The sequence below is a fragment of the Sinohyriopsis cumingii genome, chromosome 16, assembly GCF_028554795.1.
Source record: "Sinohyriopsis cumingii isolate HCF-2022 chromosome 16, ASM2855479v2, whole genome shotgun sequence".
NCBI lineage: Eukaryota > Metazoa > Mollusca > Bivalvia > Unionida > Unionidae > Sinohyriopsis > Sinohyriopsis cumingii.
In genome coordinates, this window is record NC_142976.1 from 19336246 (window position 1) to 19350390 (window position 14145).

At 32.8% G+C, this 14145-nt stretch overlaps 1 protein-coding gene across 2 annotated transcripts in view; it reads right to left on the bottom strand.

The window, feature by feature from the left end:
- Window positions 1-1382: 1382 nt before the first annotated feature.
- The window catches only part of LOC149780026 (caspase-6-like), a 41322-nt gene continuing 28559 nt past the window's right edge, over window positions 1383-14145 (bottom strand). For both annotated transcript variants that reach the window (XM_089936781.1, XM_089936780.1), the window contains 3 exons: window positions 11202-11377; window positions 9504-9621; window positions 1383-3181 (listed from right to left, as the gene is read on the bottom strand). In XM_089936781.1, coding sequence (XP_089792907.1) covers window positions 2940-3181; window positions 9504-9621; window positions 11202-11377 — 536 coding nt within the window. In that variant the 3' untranslated portion in view covers window positions 1383-2939. The remainder of the gene's footprint in view (window positions 3182-9503; window positions 9622-11201; window positions 11378-14145) is intronic.

Here is a 14145-nt window from a genome sequence, read left to right on the forward strand (position 1 = left end):
CAATTTTAAGAATTCATTGACCGATCCCATCCAATCCAGAGGATTTATTAATATTCACATTATTAGCATATCAAAAACATCAGCCTCACTAACATTAGCTATTGAAAAATAATTATCATCAGGAATTTTAGCTCTTATAAATAACAGAAGAGCATCAAGTTCAATTGGGATGTTAGTCTGGTTCTGAATACTGTTAGTGGAGATGCTTATGAAGAAATTGTTGAACATTTCCACATTGTCTTGTACAGATGTTGCTATATCCTCATTTTGATTAAGTCATTGGGGAAGACAACTGTCCCTGGGTGGGTTCAGCTCTTTTAGATGCTTTTACAATGTCTTGGTACTATTACTTTCATCAATAGCCAGTTTATAGTAGTTCTCTTTTGCCTTATCTATCAGGTGCTTAGTTTTATTCCTCCACTTTCTATAATTTCACTTATGTTTTCAGGTTTATTAGTATAGACATGATCAATAATAGTAGCACTTTTATCTGTTACTTTTGTTGGTGTGTTAATTAATTGAGTAAAGTTGTAAGTTTCAAAGTTACTTATCCATGTTAATGGTGGAGTTTCCATGTAGTCAATGTTAAAATCACCTAAGATGATAGTTTCTAAATCTTCCTTCAGTAATGCTTTTTGAATTTGCACCTCAAATCTATCAATCCAATCAGCTGTGGAACTAGGTAGCCTGTAAGCTGAACATTGGTAGGGAGAGGGCAGGATGGGGTGGGAGTAGGGAGAGGTACCAAGAAAACGAAGTCATCTATATCACCTACCTTGCTGAAATGTATGGTAGGAGAAAGATTCATATATAGCAAATCTGTATTTAGAAAGTTTACAGGAAAGTGAGTTTAAATGATTTTGCAGTTTTACCATGAAAAAGAAAGTGTAGAAAATGAATGGATGAACAGAAAAATGAAGAGAAAAAAACATAAATATTGAAATGAATAATTATGAATAGCAAAGGTACATCTGAACCACTTGTCAAATATAAGTGTACTAAGTTTCATACACACAGCTTAAATGTTTTGTGAGTTATGCTCCAGAAACAAATATGTTCATGTACAGGCAGATGGGCAAAACAATGGTTATATTTTCCCATATTAAATATGGGGAGATAAAAAAAAATGTGCAAGAAAATGTGACAAAATTAGAAAGAAAGCATGAAGGCCTTTCAATGTAGAACAAATGATGATGAAATGCCCTCAAGACATAAAATATAGAGAAAAACCTTGTACAGTAAAAACTATCTTGAGAAATCAACCCTTCTGCCAACAAAAGTGGCCTGCAATGGCAGGTGGTCTCTCATAACAGGACTGTGCAAGTTGACCAGTTTTCAAGGTCAAAATTCAACAGGGCTTAAAAAGGAAAACTACCCACAGCTGCTGTGCATGCATGTTCTTCTTTATTCAGTTTTGGGTAACATGTTGCACTATTTCATCTGAAAATAATTGTATACAGCAATAAAGATTTACATATGTAGCATTCATAATCATATTTAAAAATTAAGTAGATATATCTTTACAAATGAATTACAGAAACCAAGGTAACATTTATTTATTCTGTCCACAAGTTAACATCATGTGTCCATACATTTCAGAGTTATTTCAAATGTAGTAGAACAACTGCATAGGTAGTTGTGATTATAATTTACTCATCCTGTGTATCAACTGCACTACAGTTCTTTTGATCAGGATTTGGGTAAAGGTGGAATATTAAATTACCAGTGAATGAAATATATTTTAAAAAAACAGAATTAACCATTCCAGAAACAAAACATAAATTTACTGAGAAACAGAAGCTGAAAGTTTAATTCTCAGACAACATAGATCATCTAAAAAAATCGAGGGTGTAACTGGTTTCGCTACGGTGAAAAGATAATGGCTCAACGTGGTTGTTTAAAAACTGTAAAATTAAAGAAATAAAAAGAGAACATGAACATTTTAGAGTGACAATCACAATAAGAAAACAATAATCACTTATTAATGACAAAATACAAAGACCTCTAGGCATTATGGACCGACTCCAAGCAATGTACGTGACCGCTACAATAAAGTCCTTTAAGAAGTCTACTCGTTATGATATTAACAGTGGTGTGCAGGTTTTGCCGATTTAGATAAAGAAACAATATGAACCTATGAATTGACCAATACATGCCTCCTTGATGGCTTCCTTTGAAGAAGGAATGGTTTACTGTAAATTGATTTATATGGCTTCGGTGCTACAATGGCAGTCAGTGACATGTATTTTAGTCTGGTTCACAGTCTGTAGCATACAGTGCTACCTGCATGACTTTTGATTTTAGAAACTGGTAGCCAAACTTCACTATCTTTTTGCTTATAACAAACCCTTTCAAATGTTTGTGTTAACAAGGGCTTAAAGGTCAGTAGTGTTTATCTCTGTTCTTGCAATATGGTCATTCTTTTCACTGTGCCTGCTGACCCGCTTAAGTAGTTGAGGATAGAATCGATTAAATTAAGGTCAATGGTTTTTATCAGTTTTTGTGATGCTGTCATTCATAGCAGTGTTGAAATTTTTATTTTTCCTAAAAATCATTGCCGCTGGTTGTGTTCTGCAGGTGGCTGGTCACAACAGTGCATTACTGTAACAAAATCAATCCATATATGATGATTGTGGTAATAAATTACAGGTGGTCACACATAGCAGAGGTTTCTCAAGACAAGTTTAACTGCAACAAATGTTTTCATAACATGTAATTAACAGCAATGGAACAAAATAAAAAGCACTTAGTGATCTTGATTTCTTAGCCAACTCCTCCTGCATACACTATTTAGATGATGTCAGCAATCTCTGGCCGACTTGTTTCATGAATAAAAGACAATAAATGACAGACAAACAATGAATATGGGGTTATTTCATAAACTCATTTCATTCTTTAACAGGTAAACTAGAACTGCAATGTCTTAAGTTTACAACTGACTAAATTTTCAATCCACAAGGAAAATAAAGAGCTCTAGTCAAAGTGGAGATTACTTCTGGGACTGGCAATCCACCCAAACCTGGACATCCCTCAAGTCTTGCATTCATGTTTGCATTGATTCCTATACTGAGTCGATGAATATCCAGTTTTTGCTGTGCATTTTTTGCCTCTTCAACTGTGTGTCTTAAAGCGGTCACAAATATACATTCATTGACATATTTGTTGACTGGAAAATGCGATTCTGAAATAAGAGAAACATCATTACTATCAGTGATAGCATGATATTTGACACTATATACCATTAGATTCTTAAGTTTCCCAAACTTTTCTCATATTTGCATTAGAATAACCTCCATTTTCTTTTTTTACCATATGTTAATTATATGTATGAATAAAAGTAGCAAATAATTTTGTGATATCACTGTTTTCTTTGTTTTCATTTTTCTAATTAATTTACCTTTTAGGTGTCCCAAATTTCACCTGAAAGATTTTTAAGGCTAAATTAAAGACAGAACAAGTTGAGAGAACCAGATCATGACAAAAATATTCTTCTTCGAAATCAGCTTTTTAAAATATTGACCCAAAACTTGATTGTTCTTTATTTCAATAATACAAAGGGTCCACCAGGTAGTTAACTGGTCTAAATTGCATGCCTCAGAATGTATAGGTTCGAGTCTTGGGCTTGGCCAATGCAGGTACATGAGAAAGCTGCCAGGAACTTTCCATATATATATATATATATATATATATGCAAGGCCATGGAAACAGGCTTAAAAATATTCTATATGTACCTCAAATGTTTCTTTACCAATTATGCAAACAAGGTTTTCAAAATAAGTACACATCCAAAAGGCTAACAAATGTGTAACAAATTAAAACAAGAGGCTCTAGTGGTTCTGATATCACTCACCTAGGTAGTTGACATGTCAGCTTCTGAATACAAATCACATAAGAAATGAAACTATAGAGGAAAAAGAAATGCTGGGAGCACATAACTGCTGTATTGTTAATTAATGCTGGTGAGATGTATCTTCTCTCCTAGACCATATACATAATATCACTGTATTGGCATAATATGGAGAAGCCATTTATATAACCAGCATTGTCCCCTGGATTTCTCCCTTACCCTGGGGATTTGGCCGTGATTCCCAACTAATTAGAAAGTGTTCACAACCACATCTTTAAAGTACACAAGTGCACTTACTTTGCAATGTCAGGGAAGTTAATCTGTGCAGCCAGCATGCATTCCACAGTCTGCCCTTATCCCCCTCCCCTCACCTCCTGATCCAGAACATGGAAGCCTCTGACAACTCCAGCCAGGGGAGCTGCAGTGGCTCAGTGGTTAAACCACTGGACTAATGTCCAAAATATTGCATGTTTAATTCTCATAATCTGATTAGATTGGATTCTCATTAATGTGCATAGATCATGCTCAAAACCGAACTCGTCTAAGATGATACAAGTTTACACAGCAATTTGTTCAGAAATATGGTCTGTAGAGTGACAACAGCCAATATGATAAAACACCAGATCATTAATATGAGTGGATGCCACTCACAACTGAACTCTGAGATCGTGATGATACAAGCTGTTATGCTATATGTGTTCAAAATCTGAATAGTAATGTAGCCTCATGAGTTGTTCACAATCTGAGCTAATATAGATGCATGATCACATCATTAATATGAGGCAGATTTTGTGTGGGTTTTTTTAAGCGTTATCTGCCTATTCCATGAACTGTTCATATTGATAAGCTTAGGCAAATTTTAGGCGGACTTTAGGTGGATTTAAGGTGGAATTTTGAGCGAGATGTCCACTTAAAACTAAATTCCATGAAGATTTCAGCCTGAAATGAAAATCCACCCAAAATAAAATCCCATCTGAGATTTCTGCCTGAAATAAAATCATGCCTGAAATTTTCACCTGGAAATAAAAATACACCTAAAAAAGGCTACTTAAAATCTCCACACCATCTTATACAAAATCTGCTTCCGATTAAACAACCTAATGATGCTTTAGGAATGATTGGAATCAATGAAAAATAATCAGAGTAATTTTTACAATAGATAGTAAATTTTATTTTGACAGACATTTCAAAAAAGATTTAGGTTTTTCTTGTCCTCAATTTCTTTCTTGCATATAAAACCTGATCTGTGATGGCATTATTTATCTCTTTTTGAGTTTGACCAAAACTTCCACAGAAATTTTGGTGAGATCTCACTATACTGGATATATTTCACAAAAATTCTGGCCAAAACATTCACTTAAATTTTGGCAAGCTGTGAGATTACACTAAAGTATTGACCATTATATAGCAATTTAATTTTTCAGACATTTCAAAAGATTTCAAATGAGATAATAGATACAAATTATACAGCACTTTATTAAGTCCTGTAATATTTCAGTATACATGAAAGAAAATTATACAGCTTTTATAATTATATGACATCTACGATATATTAGAGTCCCTGTACAGAAATTTATCATGGATTCCATATGGAATACTTCAGGAATCCGTATGGAAGAGATATGGACTGAAAAACTTATGGAAAGCAGACTCATGTATTGTAGCATCATGGAAAATACTCTCTGAAGAATTGATAACCTAAACTATCTGATTCAAATGGACATATTGGTGGGAGTTAGAGTACATCTCTATGTCAGTATAGTTGATGTGGAAGGATGAATATATACTCATATAAATTTGAAGAAACACATGCACGTCAGTTTTCTTTAATTTATTTCCACAGATGTTTAAACACAGACAAAGACACGAACAAAAAAGTAGAAAAAATGTAAACATGATCAGAAAATTAATATCTGGTAGTACAAGCATAGATGAATTTTTGGACTTAGAAAATTTGGTGCAAGGTGGATTTTGGGCTTGATCTAATGTTTACTCTAAAAAGTAATCTTTTTGGCTTCCTTTTAAAATATGCTCTACAAAAATCATACCCTAGTGAAAATGTGACTGAAATTTCAGCAAAATCACAGTGAACATTTTTGGACATTCACTCAAATGTCCTTTTTCACTAAAATTATGGTATTTTAAGAGATTTTACCAAAATTTCTGAAAATATCAGTGAAATTTTGTGATTTAAATTTCACTGACTCTGCCCACATTTCTGAAATATCAGTGGGAATTTGTGACTGAAATTTCATTGAGAGTTTGTCAAAAAATTCTGAAAATATAGTGATATTTTGTGATTGTAATATCATTGACATTTCAGTAAAAAAATATCAATAAGATATAATAATTTTTTGTTTCTTGTACAATTTGAATGATTTTCAGCAGCATTTTATATTTCTTGTTTCTGATAGCTGTAAGTGTATTTTTTTTTTGGGCACAATAACTTCTTTCCAAATCTTTCCTTGTTATATTTATCAAATTTTGTTGTTGTTGTTGTATTTTTGTTTAACTTAAACTGGATTTAACTGCCCTCAAACAAGTTTTCTTGTTTTCTGCTTTAAATCAGAATTTCTCCTGACCTGAATCTGATTTTCCTTGATACAGATCCTTTTTTTAACATCATCTCCAAAACTTTTTTTAAAAATAATGCTCTATCTGGTCCCATTCTGCAATGAGCTTTCTAATAAGAATTTGTTTTGTTTATTATTTAAAGGATGATCACTGTAAAAAGCTTTCTGACTGGTCAAAATGTTGTACTTGCCCAATGAATTGGTGTATAATGGAAACTGATGGGAATGCTAAACATGGTAATTTGAATTTCTGAGTGGGATACAAGATTGAATAACCATCTGAAAAATGTGCAGCAATGAGAATAGCTTGGATGCAAAGTCGATGGGAATATAATTGGTCAGTCTGTATGAAAACTGAACGCCAGGACTAGCATTTTGCTTTTTGTGCTATAAAGAGCTTCACAATAGCGGCTAACGTGTTAAATATGACAAGGAATTGAACCAGGATGATTTCGAAGTTATATATCTCAAAACTCATTAACTTCCAGAATGAATTTAAGGAGGACAGCATATAGATCATTGGTGGGAATTGTTGCCAAATACCCATGTCTATCAAAGATCGTCATATCTTTGTGGAATTTTCTTGGCCCACATGTAGAATCATCTTTCAATATCGTGAGGCATCATTCTGTATATTATCAAAATATTCTATAAAAATAGGTGTGATGGAATTCAGTGTAAAATAAGGGTAATTATACACACTGTATCATGATACACGTTTGTCACAACTACTTATGGACCAAGGACTAATTCAAGAGACCACAACAGCATCATAGTTTGTACATTAATCAAAAATGAAGTCTGCAGTACAAGTGACATATGGCAGGCTCCTAGTGTTTCTTCATTTCATGTCTAAAATGGTTGCTTTTCTGTAATTTTGCATTATTTTCATAGTGAATTTTTCAATGCAGATTAATATTTTATATTTTATATATGTTTATGTTTTCACTGATGCCTGTGCATGTTTTCCAGGCTTGATTCTTTGAGTTTTAAAATCACTTAATTATTTAGTGTCAAGCAAGACTCTTCACATCATGTTGTATATACTGTATATATTGTACATAACAGATCGAAGGCCTCAATGTAGATTAGTTCTGTAACTAATTAAGTTACCTTCTCTAAATAAAGTCATATTATTATTATTATTATTATTATTATCAATTCCCATATCTCTTGCCTTTGATGTCATATAATTACAACACCTGTATATTTTTTTCATGCACACTTAATATCACCTTGATTAATAAAGTCTTGTTTAATTCATATCTCTTATTAATTTGAAAACTTATGAACTATCTGAAAAACTACTGAAACTTCAGTATAATACTAAATAATGATCAAAATTTTAGTGAAATCTCACAAAAGTTTTAGTCAAATTTTTTTTGAAACCTCACATATATTTCAGTGAAATTTTAGTGAGATCTCACCACATTTTCAATGAATGTTTTGGTCAAAATATTTGTGAGATCTCACCAAATTTTTTAGTGAAATGAAAAAGACTTAAGTGATGCCATCATGGATTAGATTTTGTATGCAAGAAAGAAAATGAGAACAAGAAAAACCTAAATCTTATTTGATAATGTCTGTCAAAATAATCCATTAAAAAAATTATTGTGAATATTTATCATTGATTCCCAATAATGTCTAAGAATCATTAGGCAGTTTAATAGAAATCTGATGATGTGATTTTATTGCAAGTTGTGGCAAAACTTCTACTCATCCTTAATGAAATCTCTGATTGATAATTTGGAAATTTTAAGTTCACCATTAACTTTAGAACTTGCTTCTCCATAATAATCCCTGTATGAAACCAAGCTTGTCAAGCATCTGGTATGTCTTTCACTTGGTTCCTTTGCTATAAATGATCAAATTTCTGAATGAGTATGATAAACCAATAATTAATATAAAATATTTTCTTTATGTAAATGTATTCTCAGTGTTTGATTAGCCAACTGAAATGGGTTGACTTAACATGACAATAAACAGCTAGCTCTTGTAAAGGTAGGATTTACATGCCTCTTAACTTTTCTTTATTATTCTTTCCCCCCCACACACACACCCAATTTCATACAAAAGACTAATATGATAATACAATGCAGTTCAATTTTTAATTGATTGTAACAACGCAACCAACACTTCTGGTAGTTGGAGTTCAAAACACAGTCAGCACTTAATTAGGTTCTCATGGAAACACTTGCAGGCATTGCTGTGATGGCTGATTGACAGTTTTCAAATCTGAATATAACAGCACTTCTGCACAATAATGGCTATATGGTACCAATTAAAAGTAATTTTCCAAAAATGTGAAAAAACGAGACGTACAAAAAATCTAAGAGGATAAACCAACTAAATGTAAAAGATGATGAGGGAAATAGGTTTCTATCGTGCTTCCAAAAATTAAGAATGTGATGATCTGTATTAGCATTTAACAACATATCAGCAAAATAATTGCTATATGGTACTAATTTAAAGGTCCAAAAATGTGCTGGTATGTCAATAAGTTTTATCATCCAATGAGTCACCACTGACCACTGGTCAACATTTAATTGCTGTACATTGGCTTGGCCTACAGAACCCCACTGATTGCATCATTAGGAATATTTAATCTTGCTTAAGTAAGTGTATGACAAATTACACACTGACATAATGGCACAATCAGGTGTGAAAATAAACTTTATCTCTTTGTATCTCTCTCTCTCCCATTTTCAGTTACATTTACAGTATTTTTTATTATTATAAAAACAGTTATTCTGGTACTATTGCAATTAAATTCTACAATATTATCTTTGATTGTTTTTGTTCTGATTTCTGTTCCTCAATTCCATGTTGGAGATGAGATCCTCAGACTGGTTTCATTAATAGATACACGTACACTGTAACAAGAGAAATTTAAAAAGGGAAGCAGTATTAGTCCAAAACAGCAATTCATCCAGATAATTTACATCTGGATAATTTACATTTTACTGTATGTATCTGATGTTATAAATAGATGTGAAAAATGCTTACATTTTACCTGTAAAATTAATATATAAGAATAATAGTAATTGCCCATACTTCTAATTATAATTCTATTTTATATTTACCTGGAATAATACTCCTCATGATAAAGATATCTGCCTCCTGGGGGACTTTTCTAACCCCTGGTTGGTCACCTCCATCCTTTGTGATCAAGCTGACAGCTTTTAAACGTTCATCATCACTCTGTAAAATAGTTGTACTAATTTCTGCAGGTCGAGCTAAAACTTTTGTAATCCATAATTCAACTGACATTACTTTTTTTTACATGTAGTTCCTCACTGAGGAAATCCTATTTGTGATTAAAGAAAACAATATGGTTCCTTTCAGTCTTAGGCATGTGATCAAAAGAGATTTAAAAAATAAAAAGATACAAAAATTACAAGAGACCGAAGTGAACCTAATATCACTCTCCTGGCTTACATAACACATAAGTTGATCATTTCACTAAGCAAACTTATACAATATTGTAACAATACAATCTATTTTTAGATTCTCAGTTCAAACTTTATATCCTGTTGATTTAACCTATTTTACTGAGTCTGATATAATTCTTTCCAAAGATAAAGGTACAAATAATGTGCACAATATCTTGGACCTAAAAGAACTTGTCCAAGATCTTGATGAAATAAATCTATTGTCCAGTCAGATGCAAGATCATCTCATTAGTATGCACATATTTTATCATAAAATCTTAGACCAATATGATATAAGCTTACTGACCAAGTTGGAACAATATTCAACCGTAATTTGTTCTCTAGAGTGGAAACTAGTTCTGCCAATCAGATACAAGATTACAAAATAAAATAAGCTTAGATTTTTCTTATGATCAAATTTATCCACAATTTTGGTGATATAAAACTATTTACCAAATCTGACTGAGGGTGTTGACTAGGTTAGCCAATCAAATATAAAATCATATCATTAATATGCATGGGTCTCACTCATTATTAATTTCTATTTTAAGAACTTTAATGTACAAGTATTATTACCAAGTTTGATCAAAATTCCAAAATACAGTTTCTAGTGTAGTAAAAACCTCTGCCAGACAGATGAAAGATTACCTCATAACTAAATCTTGCTCATAATAAATCAAATTCAGCCAACATCTGGATGATGTGAGCCTATTTACCAAATTTTATTAAAATTGGGTCAGAAACACAATCTAGGGGTCAGAAAAGCAGCCAATCAGCTGTAGGAGCAGAAAGTTAGTCTTGCACAGTCCTTGCTTGACCTAAATTGGTTATTGTGATGATAATAAAGCCTAATTATAAAGTCTTATAAAAATCTTATTAAAAAAAAAGAGTTGCTAAAATGCTCACAAGCTCACCCAATCAGCAGTCGAATCACTCATTAATATGTGTGGATCTCACTCATAATTTGTAGTCATTTGAGATCAGTTGCAAAATCACTTGTTAATATGAGTGTATCTCACTCATAATTGTAGTCATTTGATATCAGTTGCAAAATCACTCAATAATATGTGTTGATCTCACTTATAATTGTAGTTATTTGAAATCAGTTGCAAAATCACTCAATAATATGTGTTGATCTCACTTATAATTGTAGTTATTTGAAATCAGTTGCAAAATCACTCATTAATATGTGTTGATCCCACTCATAATTGTAGTCATTTGAGATCAGGTGCAAAATCACTTGTTCATAATTGTAGTCACTTTTGAATAAAATTGGCCTGAATCATTCTGAGTTTTCAGAGTCCTTGGAATGAGATGGATGCCACAATTTGAATAAAAAAATTAGAGTACCTGTATTAAAATTATCTTTGGTTTTAGTGCCATTGACTGTTTTTTCTTGATTGGTTCCAGGATATTTTCAATTGTAACTTCACCATCAGAGCAAAATATCTTGTCATCCTTGCCAAATGTCAAGAAAATAAAGATGAAACAGTCATATTTCTTGTTCTCATCATCATCTTGTATTGCTGTAAAAGAAAGAACATAATGGATCTATATCTGAAGCTGTATTAAGATCCTTTGTGAACTTAACATGATGATTATAAAATAAAAAATATTACAATAATAATGGTAATTGTTTATCTGATTCAAATACATCATGAAATACATTGGTTTTCAATCATGAAGTAATAGTATTCAAATATTATCAGTACTGTGTATGCATGGGTTGAATCATTTCTATCAAGAAAGTATTCCTCAAACATAAATCCATTTGCCAACCACACTATACTTTTGTGAAGCTAGGTCAGCCGACATGCCAGCAAGTAATGAATAATAAGATAAGACTATATAATTATATTACTGGTCATTTTTAAAAGTGAGGAGTGTAAGGCATGAAATGTCAAATGTGTGGGTTAAGGTGTATATCAGTTGCAAAGTCTATGCTGGTAAGGAAAGGCCGCTGTTACCTACTTTTTATGGTTGTTTGATATCATCACCAAGATGCACTTAAACTGGATATATTTTAACAATGTCAGTTTTAGACACATGTGAATAAGTTACATCGTGATGCATCTTAATGAATTGAACATCGAAAGTAGATTATTATGACTAAAAGTTGGTAACTCACTTTTGATTTAGTACCACTGAAGATAAATCTATATGTTAAGTTAGGTAGGAGTTGGAGATGGTTTTAGAAAGGAACCTACTTTCTGAACTAGTGTTTAGTGTCTGTGAAGTTAAGCCAGTGCATTATTTGATAGATGCAGGACTCCAAATTGTTCTAGACTGGAGGTGAAATTGATTTTGGCAACAAAGTTCATGAAATACAAAAATAGGTCAGGGACCTACTATTGCTATCACAGTGTTACTCTTCCTAAGGTGTCTCAATATATCAATATTTATGATTGTAGATGAAACAGTAATAAGAACAGTGAATTCACAAAAGACATTTTAGCTTAAAAAGTAAGTTACTGTGAACTTTAACTTTTGGCATGGTTAAATTGCCAAAACTTCATGTGATGGATCTATACACTTATTTTGATTTGTATGTGAAATATTATTCAAGATATGAATGATGCTACCAATAAAACTCTGAAAATAAAAAAGATATTCAGAGTTAAAAGTAGGTCACAATGATCTGCTTTTTGTATTGTAGAGTTACTATTCCCGAGAAGCAGCCAAATAATCAATATATAATTTTAACAAAAGAAGGTGAATTATTGTTCAAGATATGGATCATGTTACAAAGAAACCGTTGAAAATATAAAATATACTCAAGCATGAAAAAGAGGTCACAGTAACCAGCTTTATCAATGGTTCTTCTTGTTGTTGGGTTTAATGCCATGTTTCAGTACATGATAGGCTTTACATGGCGGCCAGTATTAATGGTGGAGGAAGAACCCAGGAAAACCTCGGAAAGAACCACTGACCCATGAGAAGCTACTGGCAAGCTTTCTCACATACCCACATTGGCTGAATCCAAGACTCAAACTGGCACAGACAGAGGTGAGATGGCAATGAACCATAATTGAGAGCACTTTAGACCACTTGGCCACTCGGGGCCCCTTATCAAAGGTTAGGTTACTCTTGTTGATAAACATCACAAAGCTGACTGAAGGTGAACTGAAGTTAAAAATGTAAGAAGTGGTACAAATGACCCAAAAATATCACCCCCAAAAATCACTCAAGCTGAAAAAGCAGTGTAGGTCAAAGTGACCTATGTTAGGAATGATTATGACAAAGTTGTTATGAACAAACATCTACCCTGATTTTCTTTGTGTAAAGAAACATACTGTTACTGAGCCCTAAAATGTCAAAGCAAAAAAAGGTGAAAAAATTGCTGCTGTGTCACTAAAATACCAGGTCATCGACATATGTATACCAACTATCAATTTTCATTATCTACGGAAAGCAACACCAAAACATACATTTTAAAAAAATGGTTTGAGTGGCCGCAACATTTAATGAAATCATTGACAAATGCATACAAAAATATGACTACCAAATTTCACTGAATTAAGCTGTTAAGTTTTTTACCCAAAAATTTCAGAAATTATAAAATAATGGAAAAAATGCCTTTGTGGCAAGAAAACAAATTTCGGTCATCTGCATGCAAACAAGCATACTAAATGCCATTTTTGTCCGCTTCTTGTTTTGGTTTGGTTTGGTGCTTTTTACCACCTCAATGCAAGTAGGTTATTTAGTGCCAAGGCATCTGGAGTAAAGTGCCTTGACGAAGGACACATCACAGCAGCTGACGTGGGCTAGTTTGATGGTAGATTCAAACCCGCATCCTTTAGATCATGAGTTCAGCATGTTAACCACTCAGCCAATCATCTCAGAAAGGAAAGGACAGGACTAAATCACACTGGCTCTGATGCAAGCAGTGGGAGAATAAAATATACAAAAGCCATTCAGGTCTAAAATATTGGTTACAACAACCTTCTTTTTCATGCCTGGACTACTCTTTCTGCAATGCATCCATATAACAGTGTTGGTGAGTAAGGTGAGCTAGGGTGCAACAAATGGAGGGCATTAAAAAAAGGCAAACAAACATTGTATTTTGCTGAACCTTTTGGGATTCTGAAGTCAGTTCATGAACACACTGGAATAAATTTAAATGATACAAAAGTTAACAAACTCCAACATACCTCACCTGTACCACCATGGCATATGTTCAACAAGAGTCCAAAGTGGACGTGGTATTTTCCACTTGCCTAAGGATAACTAAGCAGCTGACCATTTCACTAAGCTGATATTTGTTGTAATATAAAGAATAACCCTATGTAAATTA